This window comes from Clinocottus analis, unplaced genomic scaffold (genome assembly GCF_023055335.1).
Source record: "Clinocottus analis isolate CAN_PGR_092001 unplaced genomic scaffold, fCliAna1.0.p SCAF_9, whole genome shotgun sequence".
In the NCBI taxonomy this organism is placed as follows: domain Eukaryota; kingdom Metazoa; phylum Chordata; class Actinopteri; order Perciformes; family Cottidae; genus Clinocottus; species Clinocottus analis.
The window spans coordinates 4,953,891-4,974,716 of record NW_027176251.1 but is presented as its reverse complement, the minus strand read 5'-3'; the positions used below and the strand labels follow the sequence as shown (position 1 = coordinate 4,974,716).

General features: G+C 40.4%; 4 protein-coding genes across 9 annotated transcripts; all 4 read right to left on the bottom strand.

The window, feature by feature from the left end:
• Nucleotides 1-433: 433 nt before the first annotated feature.
• Nucleotides 434-4,518, bottom strand: stmn2a (stathmin 2a). Its single transcript, XM_068569772.1, has 5 exons — nt 4,381-4,518; nt 2,568-2,663; nt 2,233-2,405; nt 1,939-2,130; nt 434-1,797 (listed from the first exon to the last, which is right to left on the bottom strand). The coding sequence occupies exons 1-5, from the start codon at nt 4,397-4,399 to the stop codon at nt 1,738-1,740; spliced, it is 540 nt and encodes a 179-aa protein (XP_068425873.1). The 5' UTR covers nt 4,400-4,518; the 3' UTR covers nt 434-1,737.
• Nucleotides 4,519-5,049: 531 nt separating this feature from the next.
• Nucleotides 5,050-11,045, bottom strand: upp1 (uridine phosphorylase 1). Of its 4 annotated transcripts, XM_068569768.1 has the most exons (10): nt 10,909-11,045; nt 10,127-10,302; nt 9,799-9,843; nt 7,863-8,215; nt 7,261-7,372; nt 7,005-7,163; nt 6,777-6,891; nt 6,049-6,258; nt 5,808-5,954; nt 5,050-5,689 (listed from the first exon to the last, which is right to left on the bottom strand). In XM_068569768.1, the coding sequence occupies exons 4-10, from the start codon at nt 7,913-7,915 to the stop codon at nt 5,541-5,543; spliced, it is 945 nt and encodes a 314-aa protein (XP_068425869.1). In that variant the 5' UTR covers nt 7,916-8,215; nt 9,799-9,843; nt 10,127-10,302; nt 10,909-11,045; the 3' UTR covers nt 5,050-5,540. The 4 variants fall into 4 exon arrangements, with proteins under 4 accessions (XP_068425869.1, XP_068425870.1, XP_068425872.1 ...); XM_068569769.1 differs by lacking the exon at nt 7,863-8,215; XM_068569771.1 differs by lacking the exons at nt 9,799-9,843; nt 10,127-10,302; nt 10,909-11,045 and having other exon boundaries at nt 7,811-7,886.
• A 233-nt stretch (nt 11,046-11,278) lies between these two features.
• Nucleotides 11,279-14,451, bottom strand: gra (granulito). The gene is made up of 7 exons (XM_068570223.1): nt 14,087-14,451; nt 13,255-13,351; nt 13,105-13,136; nt 12,786-12,843; nt 12,130-12,236; nt 11,986-12,043; nt 11,279-11,703 (listed from the first exon to the last, which is right to left on the bottom strand). Exons 2-6 carry the CDS (start codon nt 13,334-13,336, stop codon nt 12,014-12,016), a joined length of 309 nt encoding a protein of 102 aa, XP_068426324.1. The 5' UTR covers nt 13,337-13,351; nt 14,087-14,451; the 3' UTR covers nt 11,279-11,703; nt 11,986-12,013.
• Nucleotides 14,452-14,567: 116 nt separating this feature from the next.
• On the bottom strand, nt 14,568-19,875 carry rbm12bb (RNA binding motif protein 12Bb). Of its 3 annotated transcripts, none has more exons than XM_068570220.1 (2): nt 19,759-19,875; nt 14,568-17,119 (listed from the first exon to the last, which is right to left on the bottom strand). In XM_068570220.1, exon 2 carries the CDS (start codon nt 17,095-17,097, stop codon nt 15,190-15,192), a length of 1,908 nt encoding a protein of 635 aa, XP_068426321.1. In that variant the 5' UTR covers nt 17,098-17,119; nt 19,759-19,875; the 3' UTR covers nt 14,568-15,189. The 3 variants fall into 3 exon arrangements, with proteins under 3 accessions (XP_068426321.1, XP_068426323.1, XP_068426322.1); XM_068570222.1 differs by having other exon boundaries at nt 19,815-19,867; XM_068570221.1 differs by having other exon boundaries at nt 19,743-19,866.
• Between the last annotated feature and the right edge of the window lie 951 nt (nt 19,876-20,826).

The following is a 20,826-nucleotide window of genomic DNA, read 5'->3' as shown; positions in this document are numbered from 1 at the left end:
AAGAACACAAATTATCTTTATTATTGTAGATTCAATCTGGGATTTTGTTTTTCAATATTTGCAATCCTTTAAAAGAAACATAAAAGCAAATACACATCTACAATAATGGAAATAATTTACCTTTCTTTTTCATATTTGCATTATAAACGTTTCCCTTGCTTTGGGATCGGTATCTCAACTGGGACATCCACACGGACTCCTGCTTGCTTTCTTTGGCTTCAAGAAGTCTTCCACTGCCACCTAGTGGAGGAACTGTGTCTTGTATGTGCCAAATGGAGGATCATGGATTCATCCTATTTGTTTATTCTATGCTAGTTTAACTATCAAAGAAGCCTACTTCTATTTTCCAACTACACCAACAATTGTGTGCAATAAAACAAATGAATGAATATTCGACTGAAACATAAATGAAAACCCAAGTAGGGGAAGATGGTTTATCTCAGGATGTGTAGATAACTGGTTCTTTTATTTGTCAGTTTACATTTTCCCTCCTCTTTTAGCACAGAAAAGTATTGGATGGTGCATGCCATGTTCACAGAACCTCAAACCTTTATTCAGCAAAGCTTTCACAGAGAAACACAAGCAGCAGAGGATGCAGGCAGATATCAGTGGTACTGTATATTAAAAAGAGACTAGTTCAGTGGGCTGAATGTAAAGCATCCTGCATCCATTCTCCATCTAATCCCCTAAAGAGAGCAGAGGCTAATGATGCCTTGTGGTAAATTCACATTCACACACACCCACGCAGACATACGTTATGGTCACACTGTCAATATCAAGGTGGGACCAACAGCACATCCCACTGTCCAAGACAATATGCATGGTACCAGTATGGTGTCATAACATTCAAAGAGCTTAATGCCCAAATACCATGTATGAAACAGAGCTTTAGAAGATGGATTCATTGAGAAATGCTGTTGTTAGGGTAAGTGGGAATATGCAAGTGTATAAATAGTTGCTCCCATTGGGCAAAGACATTCTTAATAACAACAACGCACCTATCAACTTCATTATCAAGCTCATTTCAGAGGAGGTGGACACTTTATGGATCTGTGAGTTTGGCGTATTGTTAAGTTCCAAGCGTGCGTGTTGAGAATAAGTGGGTGTGCGTGAGAGAGATACAGATGGGATACGTTGATATCTCGAGGAGTCTGTGGTGTAGGTACACCGACTGTCATTCTTTACAAAGACACAGAAACATCATCATCATGACATCATCAGGAAACACTGCAAATGTCAGTCTACAGCCAACTCACAACACCGACGGCTTTCACAAGAAAATGGTTGTCGAGTCAAATTTCAAGAACTGAAACGTTAATCAATTACAAACTAAATGTTTGAAATTGTACGCGCAGCACAATACAATCGTTGTATGTACTTCACCTACCATGATAGATAGAGACATAGACAGATAGATAGACAGATAGATTTTAAGAAAAAAGTATTTACAAAATAATAGCCATATTCCCACATTTTCTCAAAAATCAATAAATTAATTCAATTCTCAAGATGAGTGTTAATGATGTTTGTATCCATTGATAATACTGATAGTGGTGAGTACTGGTGGTGTGGTGTGTTGTGATGTGGTGGTGAGGTCCTTGAACCTCTCGGCCTACAGGGTTGGGTGTCTGTCGGGTGTCTGAGGAGGGTGAGGGAGGGGCGAGGAAGGGGGGTGGGACTGGATTAGGGGGTCGGGGGGGTGTTGATGGACCATGGAAGTCAGGACTTGTTCGAGGCTCATGCTGTCAGCTCTTCCCTCAGCTCTTTGTTCTTGCGCACCAAAGCTGCATGTCTCTCCTGAAAACAGAAGGACGGTGAGACAGAGAGAGAGGCAGAGAGAGGGAGAATAACAATCATCAGCCGGCGCTCAAACTCGGTTATACCCAGTCTCAAGGTTTTCAAAAAGAAAAGACAAACTGAGACCTCTGCATTTCTCACCTTCTCCTGTAGACGTTCAATCATGGCGGCCAGATGGGCGTCACGGTTCTCCTTGATCTGATCCATCTTCATCTGGAGCTTCTCCTCGGCCATTTTGCTGAAGTTGCTGTTCTCTTCCATGGCCTTTAGCAACACGTCCCTCTCATGGTCTCGTTTTTCTGCCAGAGCCCTCAGCACCTGGGCCTCCTGATACTAAAGACAAACAGCAACAACAACAACAAATATTAGAGCATCTGACTAATTCAGAATAGTTTCAAATACAATCCAAACCAAAGCTACAGGTCAAATGCTCACCTTCCTCCGGTCTTCAGCAGCCTCAAGTTTCTTCTCAATGTCCTCCAAGGAGATATCCCTCTTTGGGGGTGAGGGCAGGTTGTGGGCCACATCTGACACTGGAGACGGCGGCTTGAGAATCACCTCAAAGGCCTGGCCAGAGGCTCGCTTGTTTATAGCCTTTACCTCCATGTCTGTAAATCAGACAATTGTGGTGAGAATACCAGGAAAATCAATGTCCAATAACCCAATATATCAGTCTAACAATGTCACTATTACTACCGTCTGTATTTACTGGGCAGACAAAACATCTACGGGGGGCAGTTTGTTTGATTAATGTATGCGCTGATCCATACCTTCAAACTCAGACACAAGCTTGTTGCGTGCCTCTGGGTAGAAGCAGGAGCAGATGAGGGAGAAGACGGACAGCTCCTTCATCTTCTCTTTATATGCTGTGGGAACATAAACACACCATAGCAGTGAACCTCATGTTACTCATGAAAACAGTAAAAAAAAATAAAAAAAAAGACATGCTAAGGTTTCCTCGCAATGACACAGGACACTTCACAAACAATGTCACACATTCATAAATATGCTTTACATCTTTCCAATTTAAAATACAACAAATTAGATGACTAATAAATGTGAAATTCATATAAGTGCCCTGTTGCTAAACAATTAATTGGATGAATCACTTTGATTCTTTTTTTTTAATCTTTAGACATTTGTGCCTTGCCTATAATAAATATCCCTTTGTAATCTGCCTCAACTCAGAATAAACAGGCCTGAGCAAGATTTTCAATTTCCTGTTGTCTCAGCAAATTCTACCATCATGCTCACAACAATAAGAAGCATGCACGCCCATCTGTCTAATAGATAAATCTACCGTATTGTCGTGTGTTGCCATCATAGCTGTCAAATAAAGTTGATGAATCATCTTTCCTTTCATACTATAGGGCAAAAAATGTGATTTCCTCAATTCCTCACTGTTTTTAAATCACATCTTTAAATTCTACCACTTTTCCATGCCCTCTCCTGCATTTGTCAAAGTGCCCACATGGCTGTTGAGAGAGGACTCCAGATTGTCAGTGCTGCTTCTGCTGCAAAGGCCAGCATGTGAAGCGGCCCCTTGCTGCAGGGCTGGCCTGCCTCCCACCCTGCCATACACCTGTCTCCTCCACTAGTCTATGCCACCACACATATTGAAGGCAGTCTGCACAGCCTGCTGTATTTAAGAGGGACCAAATGGGTTATTTATGTTTAGGCACCACTAATATTTAAGATATGTGTACAGAGGCTAAACAAACCCATGAAAACAAATATGCTAAATGTTTGGCCTACAACAACTGTCCATCAGGGGAGATGACTAATGCAGGATATAGTCGTATCTGTTCATATGAGATTCAGTGTGCTAGCTCTACGCCTAATTTGCTTTTGTGTCAATGCTACTGGGGTATTTATTTAATTTTTTGCGAAATAATTTGCAGCATATCGATCCGAGGTGGTGATGTATATCATTGGAAAGGAAGAAATACGGAAAGTTAGAGACACGAATAAAAGGAGAAACCCCTCCAAATAAATGATCTGATGAAATAATCGCGTTCAGGAGACGTTTTAGGTTCATAAACAGGTTTTAAAAATAAGCATCGCATTTAATATGGCAAAGTAATATGAAAGTCGGGCGGATGAAGCCCTCTCAGCGTTGCTGTCGGTAGCACAGCATCTTGGGTGGGGCCGTCTGCATTATGCTGCATGCTGGGGCCGCTGAAGCAGGTGCGGCGTAGTAAATAAAACTGCCATGGACAATCCGTGTTATCTTATTATAGAAACGTATAGACAACATATGATTAAAGGAAATGAGGACCATTACATTGACGTAGATGAGGATATAATGAGACATTTCAGTAACCTGACGGAGGACGCTTGAAGCCCACATTCTCGTCTTTAGCTGAGACAATAGGCTCTCAGTCGATAGAGGAATATCAAGTGGGATTACGTTTATAGTTTTAACCATTCAAAAGAAAGAATTTCTTGAGTGGAGCTTTTACAAAAACATGACCACCTAGACAATACCAGGCCGACATGGGCTCTATACAGAAAGGATCCGTCTCAAGTCCATCCATCCATCCATGCACTATTTTTTATCGTGACCAATCTAAACACACTTACCGATTGCTGTTTTGGCCATGGCTGATGTATTTCTCCGCAGAGGATGCTGTAGCTCTGTGCAGGTGAACGGTGATGCTGCTTAAGGCACTGAGTCAGCGAATAGACCGGGGTAGGAGCGGACGGCAAACAGGAGGTGTGCACGCACGGGAGCGCGCAGGCAGGCAGACCCTCCTCTCGTCCTCTGACGCGCAGAGCGGTTTTCAGCATGCAATATGTGAGCATATAGCCTTTAGCTGGAGAGTCATACATCTGTTCTTCAGACATTATACGTGTGTTTCATTAGATCATTCATGAGGAAATAAGCATCAATGTGTTATATTATTCTATGAATAAACATGATTGATCTGAAAATTTCAACAAAGACGACATCTGCTGTGAATTGTAACTATTTCGACTACTTGTCACAAATGCTATTAGTCAGATGTTCAATACACGTTGATGTCCTCTCACGTCAGTTTTGGCCTGCAGCATGAGACCCGAAAAAACTGTTTAATTTCATGACAGCAATGCTGTGTGCTGCCATATGTTGTAAAGCTGTGCTCATGAGTCAGAACATAAACCGGCATGAGAATGTATTAGTGTTAAGACTTTACACCGAAGGACACCGTTCTCTTCACGAAAAAAATGGGAGCAGAACCATGGTCGCACAACTGTTATATTTCTATTTATTTAGCAATCTGAAATTACAAATTTGCCTCAGAGGGCTTTATAATCTGTACACATACAACATCCTCTGTCCCGGGACCCTGGCATCGGCAAATATAGATATGGAAATTCAGACATAAAAAGGGGGACCCATGTAGAGCTTCAGGGTGAGAAAAAATCTTCACAATCGCACTTGCATGCAGAGATTAACCCAATACAGCTCGAAAAGGCTAAGCTCATACCATATGTATTAAGACAGTGCCAAAGGATAAATATAAGTACTCCAAGTACTCCAGTGACTAATAGAGGTATCAAAGATATGGCTATTGATCACTAGGAAATAATGTATCAGAATCAGCTTTAATGGCCATGTACATTTTCACATACGTGGAATTTGACGCCGGATTCTGCGCTTCGTACATTTTTCAGCGCATAATGTATAATATATATATAGAAATGTATAATTTACATTTGTATGTATGCTTCCATAACAATGTAATCACTGTTGCACTTAGTTACGATCTGCTTTTTTTCTTCAATTGCTTCTTAATGTAGTAGCCAACCAGTATCTGAGGTCGTTGTTGGTAACTGTGAAGAACCTCTGGAGAGTTGTTCAGCTGATCCCCGTTCAAGCGATCCAGTAATGTCACACAAACCACAGCCGCTTCACACAACAAGAAATACATGTTAGACACTTAAAGAGGTCTGAAGACAACTCTGTTTCTAGACACTAGAAAAGTCCTGGTATCATGCTGATAATGTATGTGATAATGTATTCTTACCTCGCAGACCACTCAGTCTGCACATAGCAGCAAAAACGGAAGACTCCATTTCAATATTGCGGACTCCTGCTTCACTGGCTTGTTTGAGGTAATCCTGTTTATCCTTTTCGGTGTAGGAGCAGAAGGCACCATCCAAACGGGCTTGGCCTAGGGGATTGATAAGAGAGACAAAAAACCATAGCAAAAGATTTGACAATAAAATGAAAAATGTGATTCACACTCAATGCATTAGAATGCATACCTTCATAGAAATCCAGTGTACACATGGTGTTGCCTATGACCGTCTCAAACTGGTTCAGCTCCTTGCTGCACTGTAACAGCTCCTCGGCCAGGCTTGGGTCAAGATCAGTATTGCGCACCACCGTCTTCCCAAGGATCACCTGCTCAAACTTGGGCAGGAAAGTGGCATCCATAGACTGCTTGGTGACAACAATCGTGCCAGGCTGAAGCCCTGAACACCAAAAATGACAAGTGAAATTAACAAATTCTAGTAGAGAAAGTTTAAATTAAGAAAACATTTCCGTGTATCTTTAAACTACCACATACATCATCTAACTCTGCCTTCATTTTGATCTCTCCTACACACCAGTAAAATTTTGTGACTGCATCTTGCACGGTTGTGATACCATCGCGTTATTTGCCAAGATGACACACACATTCACAAACATAGTGGAAACAATAGCAGCCACATGTCGTCAGGGCTGGTAAATAGCAGTTTTCTCTTATTCTTAAAAGTGGAGAAATACTCACACGAGCAAATACATAAAAAGTTATATTGAGTGACACCGCTAAGGGACTTTGGGTTCTCTCTTGTGGTAAAACTGTAAGAATGCAAGATGGAGTCTAGGTCTAAACATAGTAATCTCCTCTTACAGAAGTTTGTTCGTAGAACCACGAGGAAACTAGCATCCGTATAAACCAAGCACATAATCAGATGTCATTCAGGAAGGGGAGTAAGAATAAGCTTACCTATTCCACCAGATGTTCCAATGCGAACTATTGTAACATCTGTGCAATGAGCGTGATGGAGGAGCTTTATAAGCTCATGCAACATTATGGCAATAGATGGGATTCCCATTCCATGCTGCAAAACAAAGCACAGACGAGTTGCACACCATGAACATTGATGTACATTTTAACTGGCACACAGATTAAAATGATTACTACTGTTTGTATGTTATGATAGGTCTTACGTACACTGACAGAGAGCACAGGGCCAACTTTGTACATAGCATAGCGGTCCGTCCCAGCACAGATGTTTGGGTACTCGGATTTGGGGTCTTCCATACTGAGCTCAGCAGCAATGTACTCAGTGAAGGCTTTCATTCTCCAAGGACTGCCCCCGACACACACAAACTGAAAGAAAGCACACACACACATTTATATTTCATATTATATTTATAGTATTGTATAGTTATCGAAATAAAGATTTCTTTAGGTCATAAATGATTACCTTGACATCACCAAACATAGCTGGGAGGTTGTGAGTCCCGGTTCCTAAACCAAAGTGGTAGAGGATGTCATCTTTCATTTCTTCCAGGTGTGGGTTGTGCACAAAGACAGGGCTGAGAGGGATAACAGATTGTATAAGTTTAGTTGTGGCTTGATAATCAGATAGAATTACCATTTAATTTATATTCACTTCAGTCACAAAGTGGCTGATCAAATCTGCAATTTTTTCACCTCCACACGAAGTCAAATTAATCAAATGTTAAATATATTTCCTCACTTAACTTTTGTTAGCTAGCCATGCAAATGCTTCCGGTTTTAAAGGATATGTTTCAGGTTTATTGGCCAAGTGTGTATGCATATACAATAAATTTGACTTGCTCTCAATGCACTTATAAAAGAAGAAGAAGAAGAAAAAAAAGGACAGGACTCTGCAACAAGACTCTTCCCTCTACTGAATTCTATAAGAACAGTGGTGGAGCCTGATGAATGTACAGCCTTCAAATATATCACATTGACCCAACTACACTGACTAGTTCCTGCTGCACACCTACTCCTTAATAACAAGGGCTGCCACAGTGGAGAAGTAGAGGGCCCGTAGCTAACCCGAGTAGTACATAACTGGACTGGGTAAGGCGAAAGTCCAACTCTCCGTCCATCAATTATCCTCTGCTTATCTGGTCCCAAGGCCCCTCCACGGGTAAAGAGCTGGTCAACTGTTCCACTGCCAGGATGCAATTTGCATTGCTTATCTTGGATCCTGTAGCTTTAACAATCGGTCGGAGCCTCCTTTTCCAGCCGGTCAGCACAGTCAGGTCGGCTACCTACGCTTATGCAAATTCTCCGTGGGAAAAACATGACCTTGATTGGAAGCGAGTATTCCATACAGCGTAGTAGAGGGCCGAGCCTGTGTGAAGAACAGAGAGTCTTCATGTCTGGTTGTTTTGGCGTACTGTGCTCTGGGAAAGGGAGAAGAGCAGAGGGGAAAGAACACAGCCTCAACACAGCTGAAATGCTGCTTTCTGTCAGAAAGGAAGTCTGTGGTCAACTTAAAAGGGGAAGTTGGGCATGTGCAGCTGGGAAAGATTGTCCTGCAGCACAGAAAGGATGATGTATTGAAGGCAGAGCTGAAGTCTACAAACAGGATCCTGGCGTAGGCTCCTGAGGAGTTCAGATGCTGGAGGATGAGGTGAAGGGCCATGTTGATTGCGTCGTCTACAGACCTGTTGGCTATCTAGGTGAACTGCAGGGGGTCCAAGAATGGGTCGGTGAGAGTTTTGAGGGGGGAACAGGACAAGGTTCATAACCACAGAGATCAGGCCTGTAATCCTTGTTTTTTTGGGGACAGTTATAATAATAGAGGCCTCGAAGCAGGCTGGTATGTGGCATTTCTCCAGTGAGGTGTTGAACATGCCTATGAACACCGGACACAGCACTGGGGTGGGTGGTTGGGAAACATGGGCCCCTGCTGAGCTGGGGGAGGGGGGTCTGGTGGAATAGAGCTGGTGGATGGGGTCATAGGGGATGGTGTTGGTACTGTCCCATTGTCTTTCAAAGTGACAATACAACTTGTTCAACTCGTTTTCCAGGTGGATGTTATTCATGGAGTGTGGGACTTTTTATCTTGTAGTTGGTGATAACTAACAAAGGATGATCTTAGCTAGCTACTTGACTGATAAAGTTAACTTGCTGAAAAGTTAAACTTGAAGATCTGAAGACTGAACTTGTGAACTGTTTTTTGAGACGTGGAGAAAGTATTTGGAATATTTTAAATATAAAATTACTCCACTCTAAAATATTTTTTTACAAATTACATTAAAATTAAAATTTAAGTCATAGAAACACTGGTCATCTCTGACTATATATATATACACACACTCAGTTTATTAGATACACTTAGCCATAATGCAGTCCAATCCAACAGTCCAGCAATTAAGGTTAACATGTTTTTGTTAAAACGGTTAAAAAAGGGTGTTGATTGTAACTTTATGGACAATTTGTCAGATGTAGTTTGCTGTTGAACTGTTTTTCTTTCTACAGAGGATGTTATGTAATTTCCTTCACCCTCACATATATTATTCTAACCTAATTTATTCAGTCACTTAATAATACTAAATTATGAATTAGATACATTTATAGTTTCAGGCGAACCCAAGCAACAGAGTTTAGATATGCTCTACATAAATCAGAGTGAGTAAACGTATTAGGTAGAGAAAATGTTATTTAGGTGAAATTACCCTTCAAGGGGAAATAACTTTTCGACTCTAATTTCAACTACTACTGTAACTGTAACCAACCTAGCTTGTAAATGGAGTACGGCCTTTTAGAATATATTTGTAATTGAGTGACATAAAACCAACAGTTTCTATCAAGGTCAGTGCCATAAATAAATGTATAACTCGTTATAAACATGTCCTGATAGTCCTCCAAACAATACCTATAAAGCATGATTGGAGCCCATATGAGCTCGGTGAACAAATAGGCCTGTTCATTTGTGAGCACGCGTTGGAACTTGGGGTTAATTAAGAGTAACGCGTTTCACCTGCTGCATGATTCGGTCCACCTGTCGTCCTTTGGATTCATTTTCCTGAAAGAGAGAGATGTGTACGGGCAAACTTACTCAGTGAGCGAGAACAAAACGTCACAATGACAAACCTCAACCTTACATGTGCCTAAACCTTTAACACAATAAGATATTGTTTTACAAAATACAAACACCCCCGACGTAGATTATCAGACGTCGCAGTTACGCGGCACGGTGTCGCTCACATCCGGGGAAAAAGAGACACTCGGCTCCATCTTTACCTTCGGGATAACGAAACCAACACATCCAGAAGCGTTACAATACAAACACTGGATAGACAAGTTACCTTTTGCTGTGTTGCGGTTCGACTGCCGGCTCCTTGGTTGCTGACAAATTAATCTCGCCCGAAACAATCTGTCGACACCGTAACTTGAGCCTCCAGCCTACAATGATGTGACGCCGATTACGTCACATGCGTCCAAACTAGCCCATTCATCGGAAGTGGAGCACTATGGCTCATATCTGTACAAAGGTGGCGAAAGAACAGACGTGCAGAGACTAAATTCCCTTATGAGCGCACAGCCAAGCCCATAAAAACACAATCTCTGTGAGATTATATTTCGATGACAGTGGTGATGAGCCTTCACAGTCCTCAACACCACTATTAGTGTTTCTGGAGTGAAGAGTCAGACATTTTACTGTTGTGAGGTATAGGTGAATTCCTACTTTTGAAGAATGGTGTACAAGATCAATAAAATATTAACTTTTATTAAATTATGTGTTCTTCCTTTTCTCTCGGTCTGTACAACAGGCTGATACCGAGTGAAAATATACTTTGAATAACACCAGTTTGCTGGCTAAAGAGTGCATTCAATAGACCTAGATCATGGTCATTCTGCACAAATTATTTATCTCCTTCAGAGTATTTACCTCCTCTTTCGCTGCTTAGGTGAAAGAAACAAAACGCTTTATCATGTGGATATATTATATTTGTAGTGATGTATTTCTGTGAAAATGAGACCTGCCATATCAGTTAATGTATAAAGTAGAAAACAAGGATAGACATTTAAACATCCAACAGATAATTAATAGATGCCTGATGTATGTAAGCCCAGTATTCACACTCACTTCAGCTTATTTTAGGCTCTACCAATTTCTTGTGGGAAAATCTTCACCAGCTTCTCACTAACTTTGCTGGCCACCTGGTGCTGAGCAGGTAGATTACAATGGCTTCAATAGAGCGCCTCTCCTAGAAACAGCTGGTAGCTGAGGCTGGAAATGAGGATGAGAGCAGAGTTGAGGGCTAGAAAACCAAGCAACAATCTGCAAAAGGATGCTAAAATACTCCATAGAACACTGCAGGGCGGTGTTAGCTTTTTACATGTTTGTTGAGCAATATCTTTCTCATGACACAGTCAATTGATACATTGTTTTGATATTCATATTTCCATCTTAAGTTTGAATTTAATGGAAGAAATAAAATGCTGTCACACAAAACTGTTGAGCCAAACATTCCTTTATAAGAGAAATAAACATGTTTAGTGAGACACGTTAATATGATGAGTCTGCAATTAATGGCAATCCCTCATCCCCAGTTTCTTTAAACGAAACATTATTACCACAGCTGAAGAACATCTATTAATGTCTTGCGTTTAACACTTTTTTTTTTCCAAAATGAAAATACTTCACTCCAGCAAAAATCTTACACAAAAGGCAATGCAACACTCCCACTTAAGCAAGTAAAATGTTGTTTAGTATTATACATTTGTGCAACTTCACATCAAACTGTTATGAATCACATAAGAAAATTAACATGCAATATTCAACAAGTTAAATTAAATTCACCAAGAAAACCAATAAGCAAACAAACAACAAAAACATTTTGTTAACATTTCTTTAGGCAAGTGAAGCTTTTCTGCCAGCCTAAAAACAGAAAACAATGACAAATAATTAATATACTGTAATGTTCATAAATACTGATAATCTTAATTGAGAGACCAACACCAATAGTAAAGCATACAGTAAGAAATGACAGACAACCACAAACGAGTGATGGCTAATATACATTAGTTTTATACTAATGTGAATTAGACCTCAAATAGTAATATGCGTTGAATTCCAATCATAATTTAGATTGTCTCATTTACTAGAGTGCCACAAAGTTTGATAAAACACAATACGTTCACATTAAAACATCAAACTCACATGTCTTCTTTCCCCCATTCAACCTCATTTAATCAAGCCGTGGGTGCGCAAGATCCCTCTGTTAAGATAGTATAGATAGTTAAATTCAAACAGCAGTTATTTATGGAGGATGCCACCAAAAAACTGAAGCAACATCCAACTTACTGCCGTCATGAGGACGATGGGATGATCTGGCAAGAATTCCGGCTTCTTCTTGGCCTCAGGACAATTTGCCAGACCCATTAAAAAATCTCTTGTGTAAGATATTCTGCCTATAAAAATATACATAGACACATATTAAAAACCACATTATAAGAGTGTAAATCAGGAAAACTTAAATTAAGACAACATTCATGTTGCAACCATATCTTGGTGTGAACAGCCACAATAAAGTAAAATAATTAAAATGATAAAACAGGATTATGGGCTATATGACCAGTGAGCGTACATGTCCTGTTACTGAGCAAGGGTATTTTATTGTTTGATGTAATTTGCTGTTTGTTTTATGCTGGTTGCATATTTATTATGTTTGTGAGGTTGTTTGTTTTAACTTCTTTTTTTCCCTTTTGTTGTTTGTTCTTTCATGTGAATCTTTGTATGCCAACATATTGGCCAGGACTCCCTCAAAAAAGAGCTTTTGCCTCTCAATGAAAATATTTCTGGTAAAATAAAATGAATAGTTATTTTGTCAATGCACGGGCCTTTTGCTAAACCATTACTGTCACTCACAATTTGAGAAAAATACAATAAAAAGCACCTGGTTTCCAGATGACCAGAGATATAAACATTTAATTGGTCATTAAAAACACTTTGTGTCTTACCTTCTTTTCGTTTGTGGAGGTTGACAATCTTGAAGAAATCCTCTATGCCAATAGTTCTCTATCAAGTAACGTTAGAATAGTATTAGAAAATGTACATTTGTCTAAATCAACTGCCTAACAAGCAAATTATGATGAACTGAAATAATTATCTGACTGAAAAAAAAATTGATAATCCATGAAATTGTTCGTCATTTATTAATCAAAAACCCCAAAAGACGTGTCTAGTTTCAAGGACTTAAATATTATGATTTATCATATATTTAGAGATGATTATTGTTGAGTAATGTTGCAACCATAAATAATGTTTGGGATTTCTTACCGCTTCTTTGTCTTCTTCTTTTATGTTTGCCTCTAAATGAAGTGATACAATTCTCATATGAACATGTCATTATATATGGACACCATATGTATAGAACCAACACCTTTAATATCACCAACTATATGACCAATAAAATGACCAACTGCTTACCAATCACAAAGGGGACGCAGCGGCGCAGGGGTCTGGCAGGCTCCAGGTGCTTTTGGAGGAATCTTATCCTTGATACCTCCATGGTGGTGGCAGCGAGCTTCAAACAAGTGTGCGGACCATTAAGAGTCATGTGACATTCAGGGGGTTCACAGCCACCAGCCGACGTCAGGAATAGTGTCAACTCTTTTATTTAAGATTCTGAGAATGTATTGGCATCACTATTTACACATACTTAAATGTATCTTTCCAAATTCACAATAAAGTGCAAGTATCCATGAGCTATGGTAATTAGAAATGGGCTAGCTTAATAAGACCAGGGGGGTGGTGGTGGCAGGGGACAGTTGGCACCGACCAGGTTGAGTGTAGCTCAACAGCTAACGTGAGCAACAGAATCGACTGGAACTCCACATTTAGCTTATGTAGGTTAGTGGCAAATTAATTCAACATACATCAATGAACACTGTGGACACAGAAGTCCTTCAACTGTATTTCAAAAACTATTTCTACTGTTGCAACTTCCGAGCAAGCAGGTGGAGGATGCGTGTTGCCCATCGCAGCAATTCAGACATCTTTGGACTGAACACCAGCTCACGTGAGCGGCGGATTAACGTTTCCATCAGGGTCCGAACTAACGATGTAGCACAAAAATACGACTTTAAAAAAGTTAACGTTGAGCGTTGACAAATGCAGTTTGTTAATGTTACAGAAGTTTGAACTCTGGGAAACCATCATTCTAGACGGCAACATTGGGTGAAGTAACTCGAACCGGAAAGTTACGAGTTCACTTCGTAGTCATTTTACTTTAGAGGACATTTTATGATGAATTAGTCACCTGTTGTTTGAAACAGCTTCTTCGGCGTGGTGTTCTGTCTCTGCAGTGATCACCTCATGTCACCGGTGACACGGTAGTCGAGGGGAAAACATAGCTTCCGGTCAACGATTTTCAAAATAATTTTTTTTTTTTTTTTTAGTTTAAACCTGTTGTCAACATTATCAGACCATTGTGGGAATACTATTTATTTAAAACTATATCACTTTTTTTTGTGCAAATTGCAATTGTTGTGGTTGTCTTGGATATAGGTTTTACCCATTAACTGTATATAAGCCCTATATACAGTTTATGGGTAAACCCTATTATAAGAACCGTTCACCTCAAACTTCATTCATGCCAAAGGGTTTGCAATGCTGCAATAGCAAACATGAAACTATTTTAAATATTCACCAATTGGTGTTCATTAAAATATGTGTGTATAAATGTCTTTTGAATACAAGATCCTTCAGACTGCTAAAATGTTGAGAATTAAACTAAAATGCACTGTTCATTGGTTTCATTTATTAGAGGGAAGAGGTGATTATTACAATTTACAAATCTTCCTAATGGGCTGATGAATTAAAAAAAAGTCAAACAGTGTACATCCCAACTAAATACTAATACATAAAAACATTTAAGATTAGGTTTAATATCCTTAACAGCTGTCAGTAACATTCCTTTTAATGGGTCAGCAAGTTATATACATACAATTAATGTGGTAAGCAAAATGTGATTACACATTTGACATCTGTGAGGAAAATACAAAATGTATGCATTTTTATATCAAAACACTTCACACGAGCCACATGTAGTAAAATGCAATTTACATACAATATTTGCCACAACATGTTGGAAGTTAAATCAAACAAACATTTCAATGGTTGAGAACATGAGAAAACAATCTGGTGCTTATTTTTAAGGATGAGCAGAGAATACAAACCCCAAAGTGAAACTACATGTAAAAAAAAAAGAGAAAAATTGTATAACTAAATTCCCTATATTCACAAAGCCATGCAAAAAGTCAAAATCATATTTAAAAAAAGCCCATTGCTTCCTTTAAATCAAGATTTTATGTCTAAACTACACTGCTTGGGCACAAAAGGTGCCATAAAAAGATCCCTCTTTCACGCAAGTAAAAGCTGTATTTTTCTTGGACCTATGGGTCTTCCACTCAGTTCCTCAACTGCTGTCATCGCCTCCTGACGGGACTCAAATACTGCAGTTGCAGTGCCTTTGCTTTTCCCACTCTGGTTATACTCGAGTGAAACAGATCCAGGGATAATGCTAAATCCATAGCAAAAGTCATAAATTTCTTCAATTCTGATTTGAAATGGTAAATTAAGTAACTTAACGCAGGTGGGACCATCAAAATGACGCATTGAGGGACCAAAGCCCCCACGAACACCATTACCATTACCTCCGTCTTGTGGAGCATAAGGGCCTACTGCAAAGGGCTCATTATCACAGCCTCCATAGGCGCGAGCCTGTGTATTTCCCATTGGTACATTGCCATCCTGAGGAATCCTAAGGTCAGGATATTGTGTGTTACCAGGGCGGTAGGATGCCTCGCTTCTCCTGCCAAAGTATCCCCCGTCTCTTGGTAGCGGCTCTTGCACAATTGGCTCTTGCACCAGTGGCGGCTCAACACCCAACTGCCGCATCTGAGAACGTGAAATACATTTGAGTATGACTTCTGACCCAAGAAACCTCTGTCCATTGAGAGAGAGTGCACTCATAGCCTCTGCCTCGGACCGGAAGAGAACCAAAGCCTTCCCAACTCCAACACCTTCATGGCCACGCAGCACAACCACCTTGTCCTCTGTGATATTGAACCCAAGGAAGAAGTCCATGATCTCAACTTTCCGTACATCAAATGGTAGGTTTCGCACAAACAGACACATTTTCTCTGAGTCATAAGACGGAGGCCGATCCTGAAGTTCTGAGTTTCCAGACGGTCCAACACTGGTGCTTGGAGATTCCAGAAGGGCGATCATTTTCTCTCTTGAGATTGGCCGTGTATGAATCCATCGGTTCAAAAACTGCCGTTTTTCAGGGGATAAGGCGTCACAATAGTCCCGCAGATTCTTGAACAGCACAAATGTGGATCTAGTTCTTCTCCCATCATTGCCAATTAAGTACAGGATCTGGTCATCCTCAAGCTTTGCATTTCGAAAAAGCCTTTTTACATCTTCTTTATCAGCTGTATATGAGAGATTTTCTACCAAAACGCAGTACTCATCATCAGAATTGGCAACGGGCCCCGGAGCAAAAGGGGATTGTGACCTCATAGGATGTGGATTCCTTTGCTGGCGAACAGGTGATCGGTCCCTTTCAAAGTTAACATCCGTGTTGACAGCCATTGACATGTTACCTGTAACCCGGTGCCAATCGTCTGCTGTTGTTGTGGAAATCTCCACATACCTCGAGCCAATGTATCCCTTATCCCTCTTCAGAGCTTCATTTGCATCCTCTTTTGTTGCAAATTTAACCAGGCCTTTCCCATTTTTTGTACCATTTCCATTTTTCAATAAGACCATTTCATCAATAAGTAAACCACCAAAAAAGTCCCGGACTTCTTTTTCGGTCACAGAAAATGGCATTCCTTTTAAAAACACATGCAAAAAGTCATTAGTGTTTACAGCCTTCTGGTAGTGGAGGGGAGAATAATCCAATCTGCCAGCTGATCTCCTGCCCACCTCAGGGTCCACAGATCTTCTGGCGCATCTTGCATTCTCCTCAATTCGCCTCTTTTGATCCGGCTCTACATTTGTTGTACTTTTTTCAAGCATGTTCTGCATCTCTGCTTTACTACTTAGTAGTAATGCAACAGGTGACCCCTTAATGCAACCTCCCGACCGTGTCATGGCTCTTCTTGCATCTTCATCCGAAGCAAAGATAATGAAAGCTTCCTCTCGCTCCCCACCAATTATATGCACTCCACCATCTGGAATTTTGAGGCCAGTGAAGAACTTGCGGATATCCTCGGAACCTGCTGTGACCCTTAGTCCCTGTAAACGGATGACGACCGCCATGCTGAAGTACAAACAACAGCACCTGCAGACAGAAGGGTATAGAATAGCATTATTGCCAACAGAGCTTTTCTTGCTCAGCGTCAACTTTCCGGCATTCCCATTTAAACACCACAGAACTGGAACAGCAATGTGGGACAAAAGACATCAGAGACAATGAACACCAGCGCAATCAGTCTTCACAACACTCACTTTAACTCCGGAGAAAGAACTCAAATGTTTGAGGTTGACATAACAATTGTACATATATCGTAGTTCACACTATAGTGTGTAACTTTTCAACCGCCAATATAAACAAGAATCTTCTCTGTATTTACAAACGAGTCAAACCCAAATTGTATCCACTCAATCTCCAATCAAATGCCACGCAAGACTCATCGCTTTATCACACATTGATTTATACTCATATTTTTGAAAACAGCAGTGGCACACCCTTCACCACTGCATTGTGAAAAGCAGTCCAATACTGGCTTGAAAAGAACACAAAAAGCAGCAAGTCAAAATACACAAAGCAACACAATCTGTCTGGCACAATCATTTCCCTATTGTCCTCAATCAATCTCATCACACCATCCAATAAATCTGCACAAAAGCAGTAAAAAAATGTGAGTTAACTACTAGTGGCATAACAGATTTAGACATATAATATGTCACCTCACAGAATGCAACGGTCCATGAAGGAATCACAATGGCCATCATTTAAAATGTATGATCTTTGCCCGTGATCTTGGTACGGAATCCAGGTGTTGCGCATCACAAATGTCGGTCAGAGATTTTCACGTTTACCACCAAGTAGTTCCACTTATTCCATCAACAAAATGATCAACACCACCAGTTCAATGCATTTGGATGGTCCTTCAGAATGGGACAGGATTGTTGATCCATCATAAATTAAGTCTTGAATCGCAGACTTGAAAGAAGGCAGTTCTTCAATTGGGACACACGGATAGTAACTAGCACGAAACATATCACCGGTATCACTGGAACAGAACCCACAATCCAATCAAAGCAGCTTCAAATCTGTCACTCAACAGAAATACAAGTCCAAAAAAATTGACAATTAAAACCAGTAGTACATCATATTATCTCATATTTTAGCGTTGTTGTGGTAAACTGCTGTTGTCAAACTGGTTGCGCAGTTACAGACATCATTGTTGCTTAACAACTGGAAAAGGGTCTATATTTAACCAAGTGGCAGTTGTTTCCCGACACATGCATTTCTGTGCACTTACTGAACAAAACATACAAGCAACAAGGGACGCAAAACTCAATTTTACTGCACATTTGCACAAGAGCACTGAAACCAGAATGTCTTATCACTCAAAAAGGTTCATCGACTGCATTGCAACCTTGCGCTAACAAAATATCCCATTCACGGCAGAACAAACAATGTTGTGGATTGCATTGTTTGGCCATCTACACCACTGCTGCAGTCTGTTCATTCCAGAGGCTGGCGTTCTGGTTAATCCAATTGCGGCAGTGTCCCCTCGTTGCCTTTCCCCTGTCAGGCTCTGCTCGCCTCAGCAACATTTCCTCTTCTGTATACTCTGGCACAAACAGAGTATAGTCTAGCAGTTGTTCCGTAGAAAGTGTAACCATCTTCTCTTCAGAACTGCCCTCCACCCAGAAGTGAGCAAAATTGTTTTTATACACCAGACATCTGTCAACCGTATGACATTTTTTTTCTACAGCCATGTTTCATAATCCTTTCTATGACCTGTGGCATAGTTTATGAAGGCAATACTATGTTGCAGCTGAATGGAAAATCCGAGTCAGACTGTCAGCTCAGAATGTCAACAAACCAACAGGAAAGATTCACAATCCAATGAGCGATTTTAACACTATAAAACTTAGCTACAAATGTTTTTGATAGTGCACTTAAAATGAGCTTAAACCAACGAACCTAAAGGAGGTTAGTTATGTATTCACTTGCATGAATACTACAAAAATTACAAATTAAATAACAGGCTCGCTTTAAGTCTTAAGACATCAGATTCAACACCATAATACACCTGAGAAGTGAGAAAGGTCTTTCTCAAATGCACCCTGAATGACACAAAACCAACTAATATCACCTCTTTAATAAGCAGCACTGGCATGATTACGTCAGAATAACTAGCGTTAGCTCTTACAGACTAACTAGAGCTCTTATAGACTCACATGAGCTCTTGCATACTAGCTTTTGATAGCTCGTGACGCAAGTTCGCGTTACTCAAGAGTAAAACGACAGTTACCAAACGAAGTGCCTGGTATGTAGCCAGCTAAATTGTCCACCCTTGCAGTAAAATCCAATATGAGGGCATTAACTTGAGAAAAGCACCACCCCAGCTGAGCGTAGACCAACCTGCAATGTTAGCACGCTCGTCGCCATTAACACAAAAAAATGGAACCAAAATGTAATTTCGTACAACGACTAAATAGGCATAATCTGAAACTACTGTAACGTTGTGTGAATTTACACGAGTCCAAATATGTTGGTTCGCAAGCGAGGTGGCGAACAGTGTGAACGACGCTCTTGCTTCTTACATCAAGCTCAACAAAATGCAGCTAGCTAGGCCTCGAGCGTTAGCGCGTGGCTCATGTGAAGCCCAACGGAGATGAGAATACGATCTTTATAAATAACACCACAGTAAAGACAGCCACCTCACCAGCGACACGACTTACACAATCGACAGTCACAGAGACTCGTGCAAAAGCGAGAAAACGATCAGATCAGTCACGTTTGGATTCGTGTTGTTCAGTCTCTTCTCAAAGTGTATGGAGAGGCGGAAATTGTCTTCGTCTGCCGAACTGTAATGGTCTTCTGTGTCCCACCGTGGTGGGTGAAGGCGCCACCTACCGTGTCGGGGTGGTATAATCATGATTTCACGACCGATCCCCCAAGGGGACATTTTTTTCGCTAGAGCTGCATTTATACATCCGGGTAAGCAATACAATATAAGCCATGCACAATATATATAAAAAAAGGAATATAATTGAATTAACTAGCAAAGCAATAGTGCAAATATGCAGCCAAACAAACACAGTTAGTTAGAATTGTTAGTTAATTTCATTTTATTCTATTCCATTTTTGTTTTTATTCTATTTTATATAAATATATCAGTACATATTTACACCACCTTGCAACTGTGTGGCCTCGACCTCCACAAAACCGTTGGCACATTCAGTGTGTCTTTTTCTCCATCAAGCCATCACCATATTTTAAGCTTTTCCCTCGCAGTTACAATTGTCACGTTCCTCACGTTGCAACCTGTTGTATTCGGTCATGTTGGTCCTTGTCTCCTGCTTATGTATCACCCTGACAGGCTTTATAGTCCAACAATGTGTCAACAATTGCAATTGAACATCTACAACCTACAGATCTATTTCAAGAGAGTACGATTTTATTTAACAATACAGATAAGCTTTTCATCTTATCAGATCATGATATATGGTGTGTGGCAATAAGTACATATAGCAAAATTGAGAATTGTATCTGTGTATATTGTTTTATAGTCTAAATAGACATTGTTTTATGTCTAAATTCATACCAAGTAAAGTTGTTTCCATTTAGTTTCGACCGTCTGTCTCCATGAAGTTTGTCATAAAACAAGGCTGTGTGGTGCTTTCAGGTGTATCTGTAGAATGCTATCATATTATTCTGTTCTGGTTCGGACCCGCAGTGCGCTCCAGGTTCGCGCTCCCACATCATGTGATGTTGTTGAACACAGTCGCCACAGAGACACTGAGAGG